The 25,549-nt window shown below is 44.8% G+C and overlaps 1 protein-coding gene across 2 annotated transcripts; it reads right to left on the bottom strand.

Annotated features, from left to right (window-relative positions):
• Positions 1–3,189: 3,189 nt before the first annotated feature.
• Positions 3,190–25,327, bottom strand: CNIH4 (cornichon family AMPA receptor auxiliary protein 4). Of its 2 annotated transcripts, XM_062210450.1 has the most exons (5): positions 25,170–25,316; positions 14,634–14,702; positions 10,086–10,198; positions 9,428–9,568; positions 3,190–3,365 (listed from the first exon to the last, which is right to left on the bottom strand). In XM_062210450.1, exons 1-5 carry the CDS (start codon positions 25,236–25,238, stop codon positions 3,338–3,340), a joined length of 420 nt encoding a protein of 139 aa, XP_062066434.1. In that variant the 5' UTR covers positions 25,239–25,316; the 3' UTR covers positions 3,190–3,337. The 2 variants fall into 2 exon arrangements, with proteins under 2 accessions (XP_062066434.1, XP_062066435.1); XM_062210451.1 differs by lacking the exon at positions 3,190–3,365 and having other exon boundaries at positions 9,428–9,521; positions 25,170–25,327.
• Between the last annotated feature and the right edge of the window lie 222 nt (positions 25,328–25,549).

Raw genomic sequence — 25,549 nt, 5'->3', positions numbered from 1 at the left:
GTTAACCGAAGTTTCACTACACCAAGAATATTTCAGTCTGTTGCACCATTTAGCAAAATTACATGTTTGGTTTAAAATAAACTCAGGTGGCAAAGATCTGGATAAGCAAAGAATTTCAAACACCACTATTTTACTGCCTATTTCTACGTCCTAAATTGGGGTTGGCATTGTGGTGCAGTGGGTTAAGTCTACAAGGCCAATATCCCATATAAGTGCCAGTTTGTGTCTCAGCTGCTCCACTTCCCATCAAGTTCTCTGCTAAAGCCCCTGCCAAGATCTGGATGGAATCCCTTGCTCCTGGCTTCAGCCTGGCCCAGTCCGGGCAATTGCAGCAATTTGGGGAGTGAACCAGAAGATGGAAGATCTCTCTCTCCCTCTCTTTTTCCCTCTCATTGTAACCTTGCCTTTCAAATAAATAAGTCTTTAAAAATTTTATTTAATTTTTAGAACTAATCACACTCATTATTTGCCATGTTTTAACCACAATTACTTCTAGAAGAATGCTTGTGAGCAATGCTGACTTCACCGATCTAAAGTGGACCAAACATAGCAGTTACCTCTCCTAGCTGGCATGCCTTGGACAAAATGACTGCCTTGATAATAAGAATGGTGAGTTTGATTATGTTGCTCCATTGCTTTTTACTCCTCTGACTTAAAGGATATCAGTTAGACTTCTTGCTGAAATAGCAATAGAACAACACAATCAGATTTTCTTGTTCAACATTTATTGTTTCTGAGGGGAAGGCACTGTGTTAGGTGCCAGGAGCAGAAGGAAGACACAAATACAAATGAGTGTACTCTGCCCTCCAGGAGCGTACAATCTAGTAGGAGAGATTCACTGCATACAAATTAACTATATACCAGTTAGAAAGTGGTAAGTGCCACAGAAGATAAAGTACTACAGGAAGCTTTCTTAGCTCTCAACGTCAAGGTAAGAACAGGCCAGGTGAAGCAGATTTGGACTCTTACTCCATTCTCGTCTGTACGGCAACCTGAAAAGGCCTGCTAGGAACTGATAAACTAAGTTGCCCTTTGGACAACTTCCTCAGCACTCTCAGCTTGTGTTCCAATGATTAGCAAGGGCCCCTGCTGGCAATGAAAGGAAGGAAGGAAAATAGATTTAAAATACGCACACAGTTGTACTGGCTGGGCCCTGGGCACTTCTTCCTAGCAGGACAGGAAAGAAGAGTGGCAATGGACAAAGAATACTGGACTAAACATCAGGATTCCAGAAAAGCTTAGTTCTAAAACCTCAGGCAATCTCTAGGCCTCAATTCTCTACTTTCAAGATGAGGGAGTCTTTTAGGTCCCATGCAACTCTCCAGTTAATAAAAAGCATAGACAATTAACCTTTTGGCATCTTTACCACAAAGTTTTTAAAAGTCAGTGCCTCTTCCTCCTTTTCTTCATTTGAGGAAGAGCCCCTAAAATAAAAAAGAAAAACCTTGAGCGACACCCCTCCACTGCCCTGGCTTTGATACAAACAGGCAATACAAGCAAAGAAAGTTTTTTTTTTTTTTAACCACATTTTAATGCTTCAGAAGAGCTCCTGCCCTTTGTTATAAACAAGGCACCTTTCTGATTTGTTCAGCCTCACCAACTTAAGCCTGACAATATGTAAACAGATCAAAGGCTCTTGCAATTACGTGGGTTTCCATTTTGGTTGTTAAGAAAACTTGAATAAAAAGATAAAACATTTTAGTCAAAGACCTCCACCACCACCTTTGAGCTTCTTTAAGTAGCCTGTTTGTCTATCAGTTATAAAGTCTGAAGTTCTCCAACAGTTTCATTGCTTTAAAAGTTTGAGCAGAACATTCAGAGGCCCTGGAAGGGGGGGGTGGGTAGACAATGAATGGGCTGCTTTGCCAACAGAGGTGCCTCAGAAAAGGTAAGAAAAAGAGATGAAAGCAAAATACCTTCTATGTTACAACTTCTTAGCCTTCTGCATGGCAGAGATACAAGATTACTACAAGGAGCAAGTTCTGTGACCCCAAAGAGGCCAACAGAACCAAGTTTACTTTGCCTACCATTTCGCTCTTCCTTCCATGTGTCGCCAGGGTACTACTCCCATTCTTGAAATGTAGTCTGTCTGTACAAGGAATTGAGCTTAGCGGTTCTGCTGCATCTGTCAAGACCAGAACTAATCCAGGGCCCAAAGGACATATAAAACATCGAATCTTTTGGGGACCACATACCTTGCTTACCCAGCCAATTCTATCACACTAGAATGAATAATCCACTTGGACTCTGCCATAAAACACAGTCATGTTTTACCTAGCCAGTGCATAAGATAGCAACATGAAAGCACCAACTAGCACTGAGGATAGACTGCCAGGTTCACTTTATACTGCCCAGGAGTTGGCAAGCAGAGCTGAGGTTCACTGCTCCCATCAACAGCAAGTTTACAAATACAGCTAGTTCCAAGGAACTGAGTTGGGTTGGATATTGATTGATATATCCATGGAAGGTCTTATATCAGGTCCCCCAATTCACAAAGCAGTCAGTACAAGACAATTATAATTAATCCAGCACCATACAGAACAGTAACAGGCCCAATAATTGATTGATATTCCTGCTTCTAATCTGATTGTCTACCAAATCACCTCTCCAAACTCACTATAATATATATCAGAGAGATCAAATACAACTGGCACAATCACAATACAAAACCAACCGGGTTTGGGGTGATTATGGAGGCAGTGGTTTTATATAAAGCTCTTGATAAAATCCTAATTTTAAATTTATTTTTCCTGTTTATGAGTAGGAATTACACTGTACCTGGGCAAATGGCTTATAAGATTTCACAAATTCTGCAAGAAAATATATATTTTGAAATGTCACGCTCTGTTAACACTCTTGTGAAAACACTTCTAGCTGACAGTACCATAAATCTTTAAGCCATAGGAAGCTGCCAAAATATAGGAAAAAAGGGTAATTAACTTGCTTCTTTCTTCAGATTAACAGTGCTGTTTTGCACTCTCACTTTTCAGTAGCCTTGAACGGTGGGTTTGCTCACTAGTAAGGTTTCCCTGTAGGGTGTGTTTTTTATTTCTTTGGCATGCAAGGTTGGAATGGCAGTTCCGTCTACATACATTTAACCATCTTCAACATACATATGATGAAAAACACCTCCATGTATTAGGGTTCAGGCTAAAGTTGAGAACCAGAAATCTACAAAAACTCAATTCATGTTTTTTAAATACTTTATATGGTAAAAATACAGCAAAAATAGTTTTTGTTCAAAGATGAAAATATATACTGCTATGGTCATGGTTCTAAGGATGATCTCTGGCTCCTCAGCAGTGCACTGTTGACTTCAACCACGGCTTCTCCAACTTCAGTCATTTATCAAAGCTAAAATCATACTGTGGAAAGAAGAAATGAATGTTACTAATGTTTCCTTGGCAATGTTTCTTCAGAGTATGGTCTATCCAAACTTGTATCCCTAAGGTTCACCAAGGAATACTCATTTGCACAGAAGGCAATTTTTATACCTAAAAAGAAAAAAGTATCTATATTAGGCCCTCTCAATGTCCAATTTTTCCACAAAAAAAAAAAAAAAAAAAGTAACTAGGAGTGAAAGTGAAGGAGAATAACCTAAATCTGATGCTGGACTATAGTTTAAAAATAAGCTATGTCCAGGAAAAAGAAAACCTTTAACTCTCCTGCCAGATCTTAGCACATGCTATTGCTATGCTTAAATTTCCTTCTCCTCATCCAACCTCCATCAACCACCAAGTTCCTACTGGGCTTCAGATTGGGCTCTAGGGTGCCTCCTTTGGAAAGCAAGCCTCTCAGCTCAGGACAGTCGCACAGACTCCTTCCGCAGTTCTGTCATCTTCCTGCATGCTTTGGTTTATATGCTGGTTCCTACCACTGGACTGTGAGCTCCCGTAAGACCAGAGCAGAAACCAGGCATCACTGCTTCCAAGTTCTAGTGTAACACTCTTACAAACCAATGACCAGCTCCACGCTTTTATTGTAAGGAATCTGTGCTGTTCCTCTGTATCACTTCAAGTGTCTTAAATGATATCAGACACATAACAGTCACCCAATAAATACACTATGAAAAACTGCCACAATTACAAAGCTATCTTTTTACATACTGGGATCAGCCTTACTCTGATGAGATCAAATGACTAAAATACAGAGAAATACCATTATATTACTAATGGTATAAAAAATTGTCCAAATTTAAAGATACTATGTTTGTGCATAGCACAGATTAATGGTAGTACCTAATATTTTTAAAATATTTTTGAGGGTTTACATAGACCTAAGTTCTGTACAAGTATTGTCTTAGTCTATATTACAATTGAATAAGGGAAGCACTATTAATATCTCATTTTCAAATTGAAGCATAGAAAGATGAAGAAACTTGTCCCAGGTCATACAGTAAGTGGTAGAACCCAGATTCTACCTAACTAAAACAAACAAACAAACAAACAAGAAACTAAGGCAGATTCCACCATTCTCTAATGAAGATGAGTGTTTTGTATTTTTCAAAACTTTGATTCAATGTCTGCTATGTGCAAGGTACCATGCAGGGTGTTGCAAATGATAGATACAAAGAAAAGCAACATAAAATCCCTGCAATCAAAAGTTAATGATTTGGTAGACAAACCCCTTTTAAACAACAACAACCAAAAGCCAAGAGGAATGTGTCACAAGAACCTCTTCTGAGACTACTCTTTCATCTTGATCCCTTAAACTATGAGTGACATCAAGGGGTACTGTAAAAACAATGTAGTTAAAAATGACAAACTGAGCCGGCACCGCGGCTCAATAGGCTAATCCTCCGCCTAGTGGCGCCATCACACCGGGTTCTAGTCCCGGTCGGGGCGCCGGATTCTGTCCCAGTTGCCCCTCTTCCAGGCCAGCTCTCTGCTGTGGCCAGGGAGTGCAGTGGAGGATGGCCCAAGTGCTTGGGCCCTGCACCCCATGGGAGACCAGGATAAGTATCTGGCTCCTGCCATTGGATCAGCGCGGTATGCTGGCCGCAGTGCTCTGGCCACAGCGGCCATTGGAGGGTGAACCAACGGCAAAGGAAGACCTTTCTCTCTGTCTCTCTCTCTCTGTCACTATCTACTCTGCCTGTCAAAAATAAAAAAAATAATAATAATAAAACAAATGACAAACCGAGAATGGGAAAGGAAGAAAGAGGTAAAGAAAAGATGTAGCCAGTGACGAATGCAGCCGCCCAGGCATACCAGCTTCATAGGTGGCCTATCTTTTATCTAGTTGTAAAGAACCATACTTTGGGGGCTGGTGCTGTGGCACAGCAGGTTAAAGCCCAGGACTACAGCGCCAGCATCCCATATGGACACCAGTTTGAGTCCCGACTGCTCCACTTCCCATCCAGCCCTCTGCTATGGCCTGGGAAAGAAGTAGAAGATGGCCCAAGTGCTTGGGTCCCTACACCCATGTGGGAGACCCTGAAGCTCCTGGCTTCAGATTGGTACAGCTCCAGCCATTGTAGCTATTTGCGGAATGAACTAGCAGATGGAAGACTTCTCTCTGTGTAAACTCTTTCAAATAAATAAATCTTTAAAAAAAAAAAAAAACAAAAACATACTTTGGAGCCGGTGTTGTGGCACAGCGGGTGAAGTCACTGCCTGTGACACTGTGCACATTCCCTGCTAATGTGCCTGGGAAAGCAGCAGAAGATGGCCCAAGTATTTGGGCCCCTGCACCTGTGTGTGGGAGACCTAGAAGCTCTCATTTGGGGAGTGGAGCAAACCAGCGGATGGAAGAGCTCTCTCTCTATAATTTTGTTTTTCTTTCTTTTTTTTTTTTTTTTTGGCAGGCAGAGTGGACAGTGAGAGAGAGAGACAGAGAGAAAGGTCTTCCTTTACTGTTGGTTCACCCTCCAATGGCCGCTGCGGCTGGCGCACCGCGCTGATCCGAAACCAGGAGCCAGGTGCTTCTCCTGGTCTCCCATGGGGTGCAGGGCCCAAGCACTTGGGCCATCCTCCACTGCACTCCCTGGCCACAGCAGAGAGCTGGCCTGGAAGAGGAACAACCGGGACAGAATCCAGCGCCCTGACCAGGACTAGAACCCGGTGTGCCGGCGCCGCTAGGCAGAGGATTAGCCTGTTGAGCCACGGTGCTGGCCTGTAATTGTGCTTTTCAAATAAATTAATCTAAAAAGAAAAAAAAAAAAAAAAAGAACCATACTTTAAACTTGCCTCCAAAGCACGTCCTCATTCCTCCAGTCCATGTTCCTATTGCTTTAAATTCAACAACTGAGAGCTCAGAAACTAATGCATTTTTAAATCCTAAGACTACAGGTCTACTAAGTAAAATACTACTCCTCAATTCTACATTTATTCCCCAAAATGTAGGCTGTCTATTCTAGTTCACTCTCCAACAGCACAAAATCTGTAGGGGTGGGGAGGATGAAGAAATGATAACCTTAGCTAAGCCAATTCCAGCTTACTTTTTATTTCTTCAGAAATAGATAAATATAAGGGCACTTATATGATGGTAAAGATAACTTCAGATAATATGACTTTAAAAAGCAATAAAAATAGATACATCATTGTTTTAATATTAAATTTCTGTTCTTTTTTTTTTTTTTTTTTTTTTTTTTTGACAGGCAGAGTGGACAGTGAGAGAGAGAGACCAAGAGAAAGGTCTTCCTTTGCCATTGGTTCACCCTCCAATGGCCGTCACGGCTGGCGCACTGCGGCCAGCGCACCATGCTGATCTGAAGGCAGGAGCCAGGTGCTTCTCCTGGTTTCCCATTGGGTGCAGGGCCCAAGGACTTGGGCCATCCTCCACTGCACTCCGGGCCACAGCAGAGAGCTGGCATGGAAGGGGGGCAACTGGGACAGAATCCGGCGCCCTGACCGGGACTAGAACCTGGTGTGCCGGCGCCGCGAGGCAGAGGATTAGCCTGTTGAGCCATGGCACCAGCCAAATTTCTGTTCTTTTTAATTCTACCTTGGGGCCAGCGCAATGGCTCAATAGGCTAATCCTTCGCCTGTGGCACCGGCACACAGGGTTCTAGTCACAGTCGGGGCACCGGATTCTGTCCCGGTTGCCCCTCTTCCAGGCCAGCCCTCTGCTGTGACTTGGGAGTGCAGTAGGGGATGGCCCAAGTCCTTGGGCCCTGCACCCACAAGGGAGACCAGGAGAGGCACTAGGCTCCTGGCTTCAGATCAGCGCGGTGCGCCAGCCACAGTGCGCCGGCCACAGCGGCCACTGGGGAGTGAACCAACGGTAAAGGAAGACCTTTCTCTCTCTCTCTCTCTCTCTCCACTCTGCCTGTCAAAAAGAAAAAAAATAAGTACTTTGGGGCCGGCGCTATGGCACAGCAGATTAAAGCCATGGCCTGAAGGGCAGGCATCCCATATGGGCACCAGTTTGAGTCCCAACTGCTCCACTTCCCATCCAGCCTTCTGCTATGGCCTAGGAAAGCAGTAGAAGGTGGCCCAAATCCTTGAGCCCCTGCACTGGCATGGGAGACCCAGAAGAAGCTCCTGGCTCCTGGCTCCTGGCTCCTGGATTTGGATCGGCGCAGCTCCGGCTGTTGCGGCCAATTGGGGAGTGAAGCATCGGATGGAAGACCTCTCTCTCTGCCTCTCCTCTCTCTGTGTAACTCTGACTTTCAAATAAACAAATATATCTTTAACAAAAAAAAAAAAAAAAACTTTGATATAAAAGTTAAGCTTGATTTTTAGCCTCTTAATCAAATCAGACACACATGATTTTTTTTTTTCTCTTTTTTGCTCTATTCTATGGGTCTAGAATGGACAAAGGAAAAGGCAGCATTCTAACTCTTAAGTTTAAAACAGTACTGCAGAAAGCAGTGGCTGACAGTCATTGATCCTTACTTGCAAGAGTTGTAACTGGAAGACTGATGCAAGTTAACAAGAACAGACTAATTAGCATGCCAGAGAAAATTAGCATCACAACTAAATTTCTTACTTCCAGGAAAGATCAGCCCAATTTGGATGTAAGTTACTGAGGGCTGCAACCTGTGGTATGACCTCCCAGGGACCCAGGAGTGGCATGCTCCCCAGGGGTACTAATAATAATGAGGGGGAAGGGCAGCGCTGTGGCTCAGCAGGTTAACACCCTGGCCTGAAGCAGCAGCATACTATATGGGCGCTGGTTGGAGACCCAGCTGCTCCTTTTCCAATCCAGCTCTCTGCTATGGCCTGGGATACCAGTAGAAGATGGCTCAGGTGCTTGGGGCCCTGCACCTTCGTGAGAGACCTGGAAGAAGCTCCTGGCTCCCGGCTTCAGATCGGCACAGCTCTGGCTATTGGGGCAATTAGAGAGTGAACCATTGGATGGAAGACCTCTCTCTCTGTGTAACTCTGACTTTCAAGTAAATAAATAAATCTTTAAAAAAATAATAATAATGCTTATTACAGGCAGTGAAACTTCACAGCTGGAAAATAAGGCAATTAAAAAAACAGCACAGATAATTTTAAGCATGCTGATAGACTTAATAACTAAGGAATAACTAAGTAAACAGAGTAACTACTATAGATTAGAAGGAATTCTGACTCATTAGCATATATGAAAACCTCTACCCAGCCACAAAAAATTCACACAATTGGGGTCAGCATTGTGGCACAATAGGTTAAGCCACCGTCTGTCTGCAACACTGTCACCCCATAATGGTACCAATTCAAGTTCCAGCTGCTCTACTTCTGGGAAAGCATCAGAAGATGACCCACATCCTTGGGCCCCTGCCACCCACTTGGGAGACCTGGATGGAGTTCCAGGCTCCTGGCTTTGGCCAGGCCCAGCCCTAGTCATTGCTACCATTTGGGAAGTGAACCAGTGGATGGAAAATCAATCTCTCTCTCTCTCTCTCTCTCCCTGTTTAGCCCTCTCTCTCTGTAACTCTGCCTTTCAAATAAATGAATCTTTTTTTTTTAAAAGATTTATTCATTTACTTGATAGGCAGAGTTACAAAGAGAGAGAGAGAGGCAGAGAGAGGTCTTCCATCTGCTGGCTCATTCCCCAGATGGCAGCAATGGCCAGAACTGTGCTGATCTGAAGCCAGGAGCTTCTTCTGGGTCTCCCACATGGGTGCAGGGGCCCAAGCACTTGGGCCATCTTCTACTGCTTTCCCAAGCCATAACAGAGATCAATCACAAGTGGAGCAGCCAGGTCTCGAACTGGTGCACATATGGGATGCTGTCACTGCAGGTAGCAGCTTTACCTGCTATGCCATGGTGCTGGCTCCCAATGAATAAATCTTTAAAAAGAGAAAAAAATTCACACAAATCCCAAAAGTCCTAAAATGTCAATGCAAAATCTCCCAAAGCACAGTAATTTCTCACTCATCAATGGTAGACATGTTATCTATAAAAATGCCAGAACTTTAAAATGCCAGAACTCGTCTATTTTCATTCTTTCTACCCTCTCAAATTAAAAAAAAAAAAAAAAAAAACACTACACTCACCTATAAAGATACATAAAAAAACACAGCAAGTGGAAACCAAGCTTGATCATAGCTTCTTTCATGTGTGACTTCAGTTGCCCTCGATTGTGTATTTCTGTTGGATCAAACACTCCCATGTTACCACTTGGCACCATAATGAAACTGAGGAATTAAAGGACACACACATTAGAAGGAAAACAAAATGATTGGCAGAAATATTCAAAAATAAGTAACCAATAATAATCAACCTCTGAATCAATCACAGCTGTCTTAAATTCAGACCAAATATGGACAGAATAATATAATGATGTCATTAACTATCAGTTTCATTATCTAGGGGCGGCATTATGGCATAAAGGCTGAAGCTGGCATCCCATGTAGATGTGAGTTTGAGTCCCAGTTGGTCCACTTCAGATCCAGCTCCCTGCTAATGCACCTGGGAGAACAGCAGAAGATGGCCCACATCTTTGGGCCCCTGACATCTACATGGGAGACACAGATGAAGCTCCTAGCTCCTGGCTTCAGCGTGAACAGACCTGGCTGTTGCAGCTATTTGTGGGGGAAGCCAGAGGATAGAAAATCTCTCTCTCTCCCTGTGTAAGTCTTTCAAAAAAAAGAAATCTTCGAAAAAAAATTTTAAGTGCCCTAACCAAAACAATACAAAAAAAAAAAAACTCACCGATATATATTCCAAGTGGCAACAGGTAGGTTGAGAAGGAAGATGAACCAGTGCAATGAAATAAGCATTAATACAGCAACAATAGTATGGCCAATCAATTCTGGAATTACCCACTACAAGGGAAGGGAAGAACATAGTATTACTTTCACTGCTATGTCCTCCCAGGCTAAATGTGTTATTTTAAGCTACATCAATGAATGTACAGAGAACTTACAAGCTACTGTTTCAAGATTATTTTTAGACTCATATGTCCCAGATTTGCATACTGCTGTCACTGCTTACCCCATGAAATAAATCGAGGCATAGCTTAAAAATGAAGTACTTAAATTTCAATTACATTTGATCATTAGTAAAGGCTTGGATTCATTCCCTGTGCAGGTTTGAATGAGTACAAGGGAAAAAATACAGAATCGTTTAATTTCTATTCCAATAGCTATACTAAATATATATTTTAATATCTATGCTAAAGCCTCTTTCTCTAAACTGGGATGACATGTTGCCTTTCAAGTCAAAATATCAATCTTTTATTTCCAGTCTCCAGAATCCTGAAGAAATCATATCAGATTCAGTGGGGAAAAAATTATAAAGTTGGAGCCAGTGTTATGGCACAGCAGGTTAAGTCATGTCTTGTAACACCAGCATCCCAGGATCATAGTGCCAGTTTGATTTCTGGCTGCTCTGCTTCTGATCCAGCTGTGTGCTAATATGCCTGGGAAAGCAGCAGAAAATGGGCCAGGTACTTGGGCCCCTGCCACCAACATGGGAGTCCCAGATGAAGTTCCAGGCTCCTGGCGTTGGCCTGCCCGAGCTCCAGTCGTTGCAGCCATTTGGGGAGTGAACGAGTGGGTGTAAGTTCCCTCTCTCACACACTCTCTCTCTCTCTCTAATTCTGCCTTTCAAATAAACAAATATATATATAAAAAAAAAGTACTAGAGAGCTTTACAGATATATCTGACAAGACTCAGTAACAGGTAAATGAAAACTAAGAAAGAAAGAAAAAAGAAATGGTGGCAATTATTAACACAGGAAAAGACAAAGCTACCCAAAAAAAAAAAAAAAAAAAAAAATCACTGTCTACTGTGATGTACAGCAGTAAGTGGTACTTATATTACTATCACATAGATCATGATATAAACATTGAGTATCAATTTGGCCCCCCTCCCAAAAAAATAGAAAATGAGAGCACAGATGTTTAAGTAAGGGGCACATAACAACAAAATCTTTCTCTACCATACTGAAAAGTCAAGGGATGACATTTAAAGTTGACAAATCAAGAAATACCAGTGCACACACGTAAAGGTGAAATACAGATTTAGGTATCAGAAAATATTAGAAAAAAGTAAAGTGTTTAAATCAGTTGCCCTAGAAAGCAAGACATAATATGAAGACGTTAAGAAGGGACTGCTATTTTTCACTACAAGCTTTGCAGTCCTGTAAACTTTAGTTGTATACATTCATAATTTTCATAAAACTAAAAATTAACATTAGAGAGAAGGGAGGAATTGGGAAAGGTTGATTGATAGGTACTAGATTATAGCTAGACAGGATTAAGTAGTTCTTAGGTTCTATTGACAGTAGAGTGTAGATAGAGAACATTACTGTACTGTTTATTTCTCTCTAAAAAAAAACTAGAAAACAAGATTTTTAGATTTTTAACTGTAAAGAAACACTACATAACTGAAAGGATAAATATACTTACCAACTGGACATTATACAATGTTATCTACATGTCATGAAACATCACACAGTACTCCATAAGTATGTACAATTTTTACATTTTTAAATGAACATTATAAAAACTACATAAGAGGTGGGTGTTTAGCCTGCATGCACACCACATCGGAGTGTCTGAGTTCAGGTTCTGACTCTGCTCCCAATTCCAGCTTCCTGTTAATGCACACCCTGTGAAGTAGGTGATGGTTTAAGTACTTGGGTCCCTGCCACCAATGTGGAGAGAACTGCATTGAGTTCTAGACTCCCAGCTTTGGGTTGGGCCAGTCCCAGTCACTGCAGGAATTTGGGGAGCAAACTCAAACAAATATATTTTTTAAAAATATTTATTTAGTTAGTTTTTGAAAATCAAAGTTACAGAAAGAGAGGGATAGACAGAAATTTTCCATCTGCAGGTTCACTCCCCAAATGGCCACAATGGCCAGGGCTAGGCCAGGCAGAAGCTAGGAGCCAAGAGCTTCATCCAGGTCTCCCACGGGGGTGCAGGGGCTAACATACTTGGGCCATGTTGTACTGTTTTCCCAGGCGCATTGGCAGGGAGCTGAAACCAAAGTAGAGCAGCTGGGACTCAAATTATCGCTCTTATAAGATGCTGGCATTGCAGACAGCAGCTTAACCCACTGCACCACAATGCTGGCCCCAAACAGATTTTTTTAAGAAAATTATATAATCATTTTAATACAAAAAACTGCAAAATACTTATTCAAAAAATATATTACGGCCAGCACTATGGCACAGTAGGTTAAGCTGCCACTTGCAAGACCAACATCCCATATTAGAGCACCCACTGAGCACCAGCTACTCCATTTCCAATCCAGTTCCCTGGTATAATGTGGTAATATGACTGGGAAGGCAGAAGATGGTCTGGCTACTTGGGCCCCCGCATGGAAGACCAGGATGGAGTTCTAGGATCCTAACTTTGGCCTATCCCAGGCCCAGCCATTGTGGCCATCTGGGAAGCAAACCAATGGATGGAACATCTTCTTTGTCTCCCTCTCTGTCATTCTGCCTTTCAAATAAAATTTTCTTTAAAAAACATTTTAAAAAGCAACAGTAAACAAATAAACAAACTATTTAAGGGGCAGGTATTTAGCCCAGCAGTTAAGATGCTAGTTAAGGCAGCCATGTCCCACACTGGAGCGCCTGGGTGTGATCCAAGCTCCAGGCCTGACTCCAGGAGGCAGTGGTGACAGATTAAGAAACTGGGTTCTTTCCACTCACATGGAAGGCCTGTACTGAGTCCCTGCCTCGCAGCTTCAGCCCCAGCGCAACTTCGGCAGTTAGGAGATTTGGGAATAAACAAGCAGGTGGGACTGCTCTCTATTGGTATCTCTGTCTCTCCGCCTCTCAATAAATAAATAAATAAATAAATAAATGTACATATTTATATATTTATATATATATAAATCTTCTTAACTTTATAGAGTAATTTTTTTTAAATTTTATTGCTAAGTAAAATTTGTTTCTTTTTTTTTTTTTTAAAGACTGATTTTATCTATTTGAAAGACAGAGTTACAGAGAAAGAGTTCTTCCATCCACTGGTTCACTCCCCAAATGACCACAACAGCCAGAACTGAGCTGATCTGAAGCCAGGAGCCAGGAGCTTCTTTCTGGTCTCCCATGCAGGTGCAGGGGCCCAAGCACTTGAGCCATCTCCTACTGCTTTCCCAAGCCATAGCAGAGAGCTGGATCAGAAATGGAACAGCTGGTACTCGAACTGGCATCCATATGGGATGCTGGCACTGCAGGCTGGAGCTCTAACCTGCTGTGCCACAGTGCCAACCCCAGAGTAACTTTCATAGAAGAAAAAAAGTTAATCTTTTCTCCATATGCAGATTTTTATTTGCATAATGGAAAACCCACAAACAAAATATTAAGCAAGAAATAAAAAAGGAAATATAATCAGAGCCAACACTGTGGAGCAGCCAGTTAAGCCAATGTATGCAAAGCCAGTATCCCATATGAGCGCTGATTTGAGTCCCAGCTGTTCCACTTCTGAACCAGCTCACTGCCGATGTATCTAGGAAAGCAGCTGAAGATGGTCCATGGACCACATGGGAGACGCAGCCTGGCCCAGCCATTTGCATTTCACATAAATAAATTTAAAAAAAAAAATCTGTTATTCTCTTAAAAAGGAAGAAGAATATAGTTCACCAGAAAATTTAATTTTCCAGTTACACTCTTCCAAAGAAAGTTTAACTTTATTTTCCTTATAGACCACAGAAACACAAACCAAGCACATCTCTCAGTACTGTATTTTTATATAAACTTTCATCCAGAAAGCTTCACTGCTCATCTTATAAAATAATCAGGGCCAACTGGTTTTCCTGAATCTAGATAAGCTCTACAATTCAGAGTACACATGGCAGTATAAAACTCTGACTACACTAAAGGTAAAACAGCCTTAGAACAAATCAAGTAATTAAATCCATTTCTCAGCAAGCCACACAAGGAAGGTCTCATTTCACTCAAAGGACTGAACTTTAATACCATGAGTGGCAGGAGGGGATTTGGGCACAGAGGACAGAAACGATTAACCTCGTATTTAACTTCTACCTGGTCTGAGAAATCATGTTGTCGATTATAGACAAGGGGAAAGGAATATGCACAGTAAAGAAACCAAATGTTAAGTCAGATCTCTAGCATAATTTCATGATATAAATATTGCAAAACACAAAAGTTCTACCCAACATTCCAATGAGTAAGAGACAATATGCACTCTGAAGTCAAAATACATGTGGATTATCTATAATAATCTTTAACACACAAAATAAAGAACTGATTTCCATGCCAAAAAATGAGCAGAGATGTCTTACCTTGTTTAATTTCGAGCAACATGATCTAGCATTAATGTAATCACATTCTAAATCAGACAATGTAATTATCTGGTGATCAAGATAAGGAATTATTTCTTGTATAACAACTACATATTTAAGTTTCAGAAAGCAGTCTCAGTTGTAAAACAGACTTAAATTTGACTTTAAAAAACTCTGTTGGGGCCGGCCCTGTAGTGTAGCAGATAAAGCCGCCACCTGCAGTGCCGGCATCCCATAAGGGTACCAGTTCAAATCCCAGCTGCTCTGCTTACAATCCAGCTCTCTGCTATGGCCTGGGAAAGCAGTAGAAGACGGTCCAAGTCCTTGGGCCCCTACATCTGAGTGGGAGACCTGGAAGAATGGCCCAACTCCGGCCATTGCAGCCATCTGGGGAATGAACCAGCAGATGGAAGACCTCCTTCTCTCACTGCCTCTGCCTCTCTGTAACTCTGCCTTTCAAATAAACAAATATATCTTTAAAAAAACAAAAACAAAACTAGGCCGGCGCCACGGCTCAATAGGCTAATCCTCCGCCTGCGGCACCAGCACACCGGGTTCTAGGCCTGGTCGGGGCGCCGGATTCTGTCCCGGTTACTCCTCTTCCAGTCCAGCTCTCTGCTGTGACCCGGGAGTGCAGTGGAGGATGGCCCAAGTCCTTGGGCCCTGCACCAGCATGGGAGACCAGGAGGAAGCACCTGGCTCCTGGCTTCGGATCAGAGCAGTGCGCCGGCCACAGCGGCCATTAGGGGGTGAACCAACGGTAAAGGAAGACCTTTCTCTCTGTCTCTCTCTCACTGTCCACTCTGCCTGTCAAAAAACAAACAAACAAACAAACACCAGTTATCAGGGCCAGCATTGTGGCATAGCAGGTAAAGCCACTGCCTTTGACATTGGGATCCCACCAGGCACTCTTGAGTTCCAGCTCCTCCACTTCCAATGCAGCTCTCTGTTCAAGAGCTTTGGCTCTTGCACCTATGTGAAGACCCAGAAGAAGCTGCTGGCCCCTGGCTTCAGCCAAGCCCAGCCCAGCTCCAGACAATCTGGCCATCTGGGGAGTGAACCAGCAAATGGAAGACCTCTGTCTCTTCCTCTCTCTGCAACTCTGCCTTTCAAAACCTTTCTAAAACTACATTTCAAAAACTGAAAATTCGGTTATTTCTTTAAGGTTTACTCACCAGACAACACAATTTTCCCACTTATGTTCCTTTAACAAATTGTTTTCACAGAATAATCTTATGTTCAAATCTAATCTGACCCACACCAGAACATTTGGTGTGAGTTTCTGAAATACAGAACAATGGCTTTTGATAAAATGGAAAATAAGACCTATAAAAACATTTTAAGAGCTAAAACTAAATTCCCAGTAATAGAAAAATACTGCTTATTTATGATACATCCATAAAATATATTTGAGGGGACAGTGCTGTGGCGTAGCGGGTAAAGCTGCTGCCTGCAGTGCCGGCATCCCATATGGGTGCAGGTTCAAGCCCCGGCTGCTCCTCTTCGGATCCAGCTCTCTGCTATGGCCTAGGAAGGCAGCAAAAGATGGCCCAAATTCTTGGGCCCCTGAACCTGTGTGGAAGACCCGGTAGAAGCTCCTGGCTTCAGAAGGGCGCAGCTCCGGCCGTTGCGGCCAACTGGAAGATGAACCAGCAGATGGAAAACCTCTCTCTCTCTGCCTTTCTATATATATATATGTATATTTGAAGACTTAAGATGTTGATAATGAAAACAGGATACAAACTATAAATATGCCATGGCCACATATCGGCAGTGTGTGTCTTCAAAATTGGACTGCACATCATTATTTTTCCTTAATACTTCTCTATTTTCAAAAGTTCTACAATAAATACATACAGAATTATCACAAAGTTCATGGGAAATGAAAATTACTAGGCCAGCGCCATGGCTTAACAGGCTAATCCTCCGCCTTACGGCGCCGGCACACGGGGTTCTAGTCCCGGTTGGGGTGCCGGATTCTGTCCCGGTTGCCCCTCTTCCAGGCAAGCTCTCTGCTATGGCCCGGGAAGGCAGTGGAGGATAGCACAAGTCCTTGGGCCCTGCATCCGCATGGGAAACCAGGAGAAGCACCTGGCTCCTGGCTTCGGATCAGCACGAAGCGCTGGCCGCAGCGGCCATTGGAGGGTGAACCAACGGCAAAGGAAGACCTTTCTCTCTGTCTCTCTCTCACTATCTACTCTGCCTGTCACAAAAAAAAAAAAAGAAAAAAAAGAAAAAAAATTATTAAAAACTATGCATAGATTTAAAAAAATTTTGCAACAATATAAAATTATCTTTTATTTTCCATGAACTTCTCAAAGTGCCTCCTGTATATACTGGAATTAGGCAAAAAAATATGTTTTTAGTACAAAGTATAAACTTACAAAATTTGAAAGACAGATGGATATAAAAGCAAAAGCCTTTAACTGAATGTTGCAATGTTTGAGATTTATTTTTAAAATAACCCATACTGTCCTATTCCCAACAGTTACAGGAGAAATGAAAAAGAATGGCAAATGTTAAATATGGCTAAAAGTAAGGTATAGAAGCATGAGGTTTATTATACTACTCTCTCTATCTCTTGTTTATATTTGAAACTGTCCAGCCAGCGCTGCGGCTCACTAGGCTAATCCTCCACCTGAGGCACCAGCACACCAGGTTCTAGTCCCGGTCAGGGCACCGGATTCTGTCCTAGTTGCCCCTCTTCCAGTCCAGCTCTCTGCTGTGGCCCGGGAGTGCAGTGGAGGATAGCCCAAGTCCTTGGGCCCTGTACCTGCATGGGAGACCAGGAGAAGCACCTGGCTCCTGCCTTCGGATCAGCGCAGTGCGCCGGCCGCAGCGGCCATTGGAGGGTGAACCAACGGTAAAGGAAGACCTTTCTCTCTGTCTGTCTCTCTCTCTCTCACTGTCCACTCTGCCTGTCAAAAAAAAAAAAGAAAAAGAAAAAGAAATTGTCCAACAGGCAAGGATGTGGCATAGTGGTTAAGAGACTGCTTGGGGGACCCGGTGTTGTGGTACAAGGGGTTCAGTTGCCCCCTGCACTGCCAGCATCCCACACATGTCCTGGTTGCAGCTGTTTACAATCCAGTTCCCCACTAATTCATCTGGGAAAGCAGCAGAAGATGGCCCAAGTCCTTGGGCAGCTGCACCCATGTGGGAGACCTGAGTAAATCTTCTGCTTCTGGCTTAGGCCTGGCCCAGCCCTGGCCATTGTGGCCATCTGGCGAATAAACCAGCGGATGAAAGTTCTTTATGTCTTTCCCTCTCTCTCTCTGTAACTCTGCCTTTCAAAGAACTAAGATAAATCTTAAAAAAAAAAAAAAAAAGACTCAGGATTCATATGAGGGTGCTTTTTTGTTTTTTTGCTTGTGATTAGGTTTTTACCAATAATAAAGCATTCTTACATCAACCTCTGTACTCAGAGTAATTTACAGAGCTATGTTCATGTTTTCATGTATCAAGTCATTTTAAACGTGCCTCATTCTCAAAATATAAATCTTTCAGACAATCCAAGAAAGTATGTCCAATACTGGCCAAAGTGACTGGCTTTTTTGGTTCCCAGCTCCACTCCTGATTCCAGCTTCCAACTAATGCAAAAATTGCCAGGCAGTGGTTGGGTACCTGCCACTCACATAGGAAACTTCGATTACATTTCCAGCTCCTGGTTATTGCCAACATTTGAAGAATGAACTAGCAGATAGAGATCTTTGTTTAATACAATGAAAATAAATAAAATATTACTGTAAAAAAATTTTAAAGAAAATGTCTATTAAAATAAAAGTTCTCTTGGGGCCAGCGCTGTGGTGCAGCGGGTTAACACCCTGGCCTGAAGTGCCAGCATCCCATATGGTCACTGGTTCTAGTCCCAGCTGCTCCTCTTCTGATCCAGCTCTCTGCTATAGCCTGGGAAAGCAGTAGAAGATGGCCCAAGGCCTTGGGCCCCTGCATCTGACTGGGAGACCGGGAAGAAGCTCCTGGCTCCTGGCTTCGGATCGGCACAGCTCCAGCCGTTGCGGCCATCTGAGGCATGAACCAGTGAAGGGAAGACCTCTCTCCCTCTCTTCTCTCTGTGTAACTCTGACTTTCAAATAAATAAATAAAATCTTTAAAAAAAAAAAAAAAGTTCTCAACTATACACCAAACATTTCTATTTGAATGTTCCCTCATTACCTCAACACATTTAAGTCAGACTAATCACTTACTCTATAAATTGTTCCTCTTCCAATTTGTTTTTTTATTTATTTGAAAGACAGAGTTACAGAGAGAGGTAGAGACACAGTGAGGTATTCTAGCTGCTGGTTCACTCCCCAAATGGCCTCAATGGCTATAGCTGAGCCAATCAGAAGCCAGAAGCCAGGAGCTTCCTTAAGGTCTCCCACATGGGTGCAAGGGCTTAAGGACTTAGGCCATCCTCTGCTGCCCTCCCAGGTGCATTAGCAGGGAGCTGGATCGGAGGTAGAGCAGCCGGGACTAGAACCAAGGCCCATATGGGATGACAGCATCACAGGCCAGGGTTTTAACATGCTGTGCAACAGCACCAGCCCCAATCTGATTTATTTTTGACAATGACACAAGTATCATTTACCCTGGCTGAAAATATGGAAAGCTATCTCTGCCTTTCATTGCACACCTCATAATAAATCATTATCAGGCTCAAAAATCATTTCTTCCTAATACCACCCACATTATTGTCTCCTTTCACCTACCTACAATTTGCATCCCATAGTTCACATCCAGATTATCTAATGCATATCAGTTTATCTCCCAATCTTTCCTGCAGATTCATCTTTCAAGTAACCAGCATGGGGTTTTATTCTGTAATTTTTTTTAACTGACATATAAAATGTGTATGATTTATCATGTACAACATGTTTTGAAGAATATATATACTGTGGGATGAGAAAATCTAACTAATATTCAGTATTAAGTCACCATTATTTTTTTCCTTTTTTCTTAGTTACCATTTTTGTGGTGAAAACATTCTGTATAGTCTCAGTGTTTTCCAACAGTGCTCTATATGATTAACTGCACTCACTATGTTGTTGTACAATAGATCTTTTTTTTTTTTTTTTTTTTTTTTGACAGGCAGAGTGGACAGTGAGAGAGAGACAGAGAGAAAGGTCTTCCTTTGCCGTTGGTTCACCCTCCAATGGCCGCTGCGGCCGGTGCACCACGCTGATCCGAAGGCAGGAGCCAGGTGCTTATCCTGGTCTCCCATGGGGTGCAGGGCCCAAGCACTTGGGCCATCCTCCACTGCACTCCCTGGCCACAGCAGAGAGCTGGCCTGGAAGAGGGGCAACCGGGACAGGATCGGTGCCCCGACTGGGACTAAAACCCGGTGTGCCGGCACTGCAAGTTGGAGGATTAGCCTATTGAGCCGCAATGCCGGCCACAATAGATCTCTCAAACATTCCTCCCACCTAACTGAAATGTATCCTTTGACCAAAACCCCACCTCGTTTAAGTCAAAATTTTTCAATGGCTCCTTACTGCCTGCAGGACAAAAGTAAAAGCTCTCCTTCCTGAACACCCAAGTCCTCCCAAATCTGACCTAATTCTGCCTTTCCAACTTGACCTACTGCCACCAAAAATCAATCACAGGCTCCAGATGGCTTATTCCTTAACCATCACCCAGACATGCCATGAACATACCTGTCTCTGCATCTTTGTTCTCATCAGTGTCTGATTTTGGGTTTTTTGTTGTTCTTCTTCTTTTTTTTTTAAGATTTATTTATTTGATAGGCAGAGTTAGAGAGAAAGGAGACAGAGGGAGAGATCTTACAGTCGCTGATTCACTCCCCAAATAGCCATAATGACCAGGGTTTGTCCAAGCAGGAGCCAGAGCCTGAAGCTTCTTCTGGTCCTCCCATGTGGTGCACGTGCAGCTTCCCAGGGACCTACGCCGACTTCTGCTGCTTTCCCAGGCACATTAGCAGGGAGCTGGATCAGAAATGGAGCAGCCAGAATGTGAACTAGCACCCATATGCAATGCTGGTGCTGCAGGCCACAGTTTAATCTGCTTTAACACAGCGCCAGCCCCAGTGTCTGATTTTGAACATCCACCACTTTTCCTATTTGTTGGTTGTTTTTTTAAGAAAGGGAGAGAGAGGGAGAGACAAAAACAAGAGAGAGCTCCTATCCACAGGTTCATTCTCCAAAGGCTCACAACAAGTCAGGGCTAGGGCCAGACCAAAGCCAAGAGCTCAGAACTCTATTTGGGTATCCCACACAGGTGGCAGAAACTTAAGCACTTGGGCCATCACCTGCTGCCTCCTAGCATGCATTTTAACCTCTGTGCCAAAAGCCTATCCACTCTGGTAGGTTCTGTTCACTGTTCAAAATCCAGGAAAACTCCTATATCTTATATGAAATCCACGCTGACCATTTTCTGCTTACCATATATATAGTAAGACAATATGTTGACATTTTTCCTGAATGTACCTTTTTTTTTTTTTTTTTTTTTTTTTGACAGGCAGAGTGGACAGTGAGAGAGAGAGAGACAGAAAGAAAGGTCTTCCTTTGCCGTTGGTTCACCCTCCAATGGCCGTCGCGGCTGGCGCGCTGCAGCCGGCGCACCGCGCTGATCCAAAGCCAGGAGCCAGGTTCTTATCCTAGTCTCCCACGGGTTACAGGGCCCAAGTACTTGGGCCATCCTCCACTGTACTCCCTGGCCACAGCAGAGAGCTGGCCTGGAAGAGGAGCAACCGAAACAGAATCCTGCACCCCGACCGGGACTAGAACCCGGTGTGCCAGAGCCGCAAGGCGGAGGATTTGCCTATTGAGCCGTGGCGCTGGTCTCTGAATGTACCTTAAAGTCTATTAACATCAAACATTCCAACTAACATCTTTCTACATTTATAAACCGGCATCAGTCAAAGCTATTATAAATCATCAGGTATAGTTTCCAAACTGGAAAAAAAAATCCTATTTCATTTTTCTGAGTGTAAGCACCAGATCCTTCTATCATCAGGACATAGCTCATTAAAACCTAGGCATGTTAGCTGGCGCCGTGGCTTAACAGACTAATCCTCTGCCTTGCGGCACCGACACACCGGGTTCTATCCCGGTTGTCCCTCTTTCAGGCCAGCTCTCTGCTATGGCCCGGCAAGGCAGTGGAGGATGGCCCAAGTGCTTAGGCCCTGCACCTGCATGGGAGACCAGGAGAAGCACCTGGCTCCTGGCTTCGGATCAGCGCAGTGTGCCGGCCGCAGCGGCCATTGGAGGGTGAACCAACGGCAAAGGAAGAGCTTTCTCTCTCTCTCTCACTATCCACTCTGCCTGTCCAAAAAAAAAAAAAAAAAAAAACCTAGGCATGTGAAGCAGGCATTTAGCTTAGCGGTTACATCCCATACAGGACCTGATTCTAACTTCCTGTTACTATGCACCCTGGGAAGCAGTTCAAGTAGTCAGAGCCCTGCCACCCACATGGAGTCCTAGATTGTGTTCCTCGCTCTTGGCTTTGTCCCTTGCTGGCATTCAAGAAGCCATCAGCAGATAGGAACTCTGTCTCTCAGATTAAAAAAAAGCAAACAAGGCCGGCACCATGGCTCAACAGGCTAATCCTCTGCCTCAAGGCGCTGGCACACCGGGTTCTAGTCCCAGTCGGGGCACCAGATTCTATCCCGGTTGCTCCTCTTCCAGGCCAGCTCTCTGCTATGGCCCGGGAAGGCAGTGGAGGATGGCCCAAGTGCTTGGGCCCTGCACCCCATGGGAGACCAGGATAAGAACCTGGCTCCTGGCTTCGGATCAGCAAGATGTGCTGGCCGCAGCGGCCATTGGAGGGTGAACCAACGGCAAAGGAAGACCTTTCTCTCTGTCTCTCTCTCTCACTGTCCACTCTGCCTGTCAAAAAAAAAAAAAAAGCAAACAACAAAAACCTAGGCACATAATGCAGCTGGCCTTTCAGTCAACTCCCCAAAACTAATGAAATTCAGGGCTCTTTTCACTAGAAATGATCAAAAAAAAAAAAAATTGCTCTCACTTCGAGGAGGTTGGGGGAGGGAGCAGAGCAGCATTTACTGAACATCTGCTTTAGAGCAGGCACTGTGCTAGCAGTTTAACACATATTCTCATGGTATGTACCCAGGAAAAAAAAAACTTCCCTTTTAAATTTTTTTTAATTTATTTTATTTTATTTTTTTTTTTGACAGGCAGTAGAGTGGACAGTGAGAGAGAGAGACAGAGAGAAAAGTCTTCCTTTGCCATTGGTTCACCCTCTAATGGCCGCTGTGGCTGGTGCACTGTGGCCAGCGCACAGCACTGATCCGAAGGCAGGAGCCAGGTGCTTCTCCTGGTCTCCCATGGGGTGCAGGGCCCAAGCACTTGGGCCATCCTCCACTGCACTCCCGGGCCATAGCAGAGAGCTGGCCTGGAAGAGGGGCAACCGGACAGAATCCGGTGCCTGGACCAGGACTAGAACCTGGTGTGCCGGCGCAGCAAGGTGGAGGATTAGCCTATTGAGCCACGGCGCTGACCAAAAACTTCCCATTTTAAAGATGTAAAAAAAATGAGGTTTAGGGAGGTGAAGGAACAGGCACAGCAATAACTGGCTGGGCAGAGTCTGAATTCCAAATTTTGCAACTTTACACAATAGGTTCCCTGTCCATAATAAAGTATGAAGCCACATGAGAAACATACTACTTGACAGTCAGCACGCTCTGCCAAACAAAACATGCAACTGGAGCAGAAAGGGGTACAGGTCCTACCCATGCCCAAAAAGTCCTAAGAAAGCACACTGAGGGCCGGCATTGTGGCACAGAGGGTTAAGCCTCCACCTGCAACATGGCTGTCCCATATGAGCATCGAGTCCTGGCTGGCCCACTTCTGACCCAGCTCCTATGCCTGGAAAAGCAGCAGATAAGGGATGGCCTGTGCTTGGGCCCCTGCTACCACATGGCAGACCCAGATTAAGTTCCAGGCTTCTGGCTTCAGCCTAGCCCTGCCCTGGCTGTTGCCTCCACTTGGGGAGTGAACCAGCAGATGAAAGCGCTCTCACTTGAATGCTGGCTCTCTCCCTGTCACTCCCTCTCTATAACTCTGCCTTTGAAAATAAATAAATAAATCTTTCAAAAAGAAGAAACTATATTGAATGTTTTCACCACAAAGAAATGATGCTAGGCCGGCGCCGCGGCTCACTAGGCTAATCCTCTGCCTTGCGGCGCCGGCACACCAGGTTCTAGTCCAGGTTGGGGCACCGATCCTGTCCCGGTTGCCCCTCTTCCAGGCCAGCTCTCTGCTGTGGCCAGGGAGTGCAGTGGAGGATGGCCCAAGTGCTTGGGCCCTGCACCCCATGGGAGACCAGGAGAAGCACCTGGCTCCTGCCATCGGATCAGCCCGGTGCGCCAGCTGCAACGCGCCTACCACGGCGGCCATTGGTGGGTGAATCAACGGCAAAAGGAAGACCTTTCTCTCTGTCTCTCTCTCACTGTCCACTCTGCCTGTCAAAAAAATAAAAATTAAAAAAAAAAAAAAAAGAAATGATGCTTAAGGAGACAGAGAAGTTTATCCTGATTCAAGCATTATTACATAATATATATGGGTACTGAAACATCCCATACTGTACCCCATAAATGGGTACAACTTTCACCTCAATTTTAAAAAGGAAGGACATGTGGTTTCTGAGGAAGGAAAACAAAATGAGCTCCTCATACGTTTTTCCTACCGTATTTAACTACTTAAAGCTGGATTGTGCACAACATCGGCAACAACGCGCCAAGTCCCCAGCCATGTAGGGGTCTGGAAAAGGCAGTTACACTGTAACCTGAAGAGCTACACACAATGCAGAAGTTTTAACACGGACCGCACTGAAAAATGCGAAAGCTGAGAAACGAACAAGAACTATATCACGTGCAGTTACTCAATTTGCCAATCTGCAACCGCCAGGGGCAACCCAAGCATCACTTTGCGCAGAGTTTTTCCAATAACTCCTTACCCAACCATGAAGGAAGCCCTCCGCCTATTTTTGCCCTGAGTCACCTCCGGGGTGCAAACGGGCCCTCCCAGGACCGCGGCGCGCGAGAACAAAGGGGCAAGGCGGCGGGGTGAAGCCGGCGAGTGACTAGAGGCGGCACATCTCGGCTCGTCCCAGCGCGCGGCTGTCCCCCAGCGACTGCCCCGGGACCCCGGGCTTCCGACGAAGGGCGGCGCAGCGACCATTCTCTCCCGATGGTCACAAAGGCGGCCCGGGGACGGCCGTGGCTCAAGACAGGACTGGTTGGGGCGTCGTGGGGTCGAGCGGTGGGCGGGCTGGCCAGGCTGGGAGAAAGCCCGCTCGGACCCCCGGCGAGCGGTAGCTGGCAGCCAGCCAGGGCAGACGGCTGCCAGGGTCAGGGCCAGCTCATGTGGGGCAACCAGGGCGCTGGTCCCTGCCCCAGAGGCCCGCGCCGCCGCCCCAGCAAGGCCAGCGCCCAAGGAACCCGCAGCGGCCGCCGGCAGCCTCCCTCGCGCCCGCACAACTGCCCTATTCCCACTGGGCCCACAGCCCTGACTCTCGGGCGGCGACCCCTCCACGGCCTTCGCCCGCCTCAGGCAAGGATACGAAGTAGACTGAGAGGAAGATGAGCGCGCAGCAGTCGAGGAGCGAGAAGACGAAAACCACCGCCTCCATCCTCCTCTTTCTCCTCCTCCGCCGCCGCCACCGCCGCTCCTTCCGTCAAACCGGCTCCCGGGCCCGACCGCCTCCTGATAGGCCCTGGGCGCCGCTCGCTGGGCGAGTCGTGCCCGCCGCCCGGGCGCGGCACGCCGGGAGTTGTAGTCCACATTTTTAAAAACTGCAGGGCCGCGGGTCTGGTGCATGCTGGGAAATGAAGTTCAGCGAAACAACTACAGCTCCAAGAGGTGGACATGGACTCTTCCAGAAATACAAGCAACGCTTCTAACCCGCTGGGCACCCGGGATGTATTTGCCATACGTGAAATT

This window comes from Lepus europaeus, chromosome 14 (assembly GCF_033115175.1).
Source record: "Lepus europaeus isolate LE1 chromosome 14, mLepTim1.pri, whole genome shotgun sequence".
In the NCBI taxonomy this organism is placed as follows: Eukaryota; Metazoa; Chordata; class Mammalia; order Lagomorpha; family Leporidae; genus Lepus; species Lepus europaeus.
The sequence above is the reverse complement of the archived record's forward strand: the minus strand, read 5'-3'. Positions and strand labels throughout refer to the sequence as shown.

Bases quoted from the DNA above. Each gene is read 5' to 3' on its own strand.
- CNIH4 (XM_062210450.1), bottom strand. From the start codon at position 25,238: ATGGAGGCGGTGGTTTTCGTCTTCTCGCTCCTCGACTGCTGCGCGCTC. The intron at 14,703-25,169 runs GTATCCTTGCCT...CTTGATCACCAG, and splicing joins TCTTCCTCTCAGTCTACTTC to ATAATTACATTGTCTGATTT. The intron at 3,366-9,427 runs GTGAGTGTAGTG...TTCTTTCCACAG, and splicing joins TTTTTTATGTATCTTTATAG to TATGATTTTAGCTTTGATAA.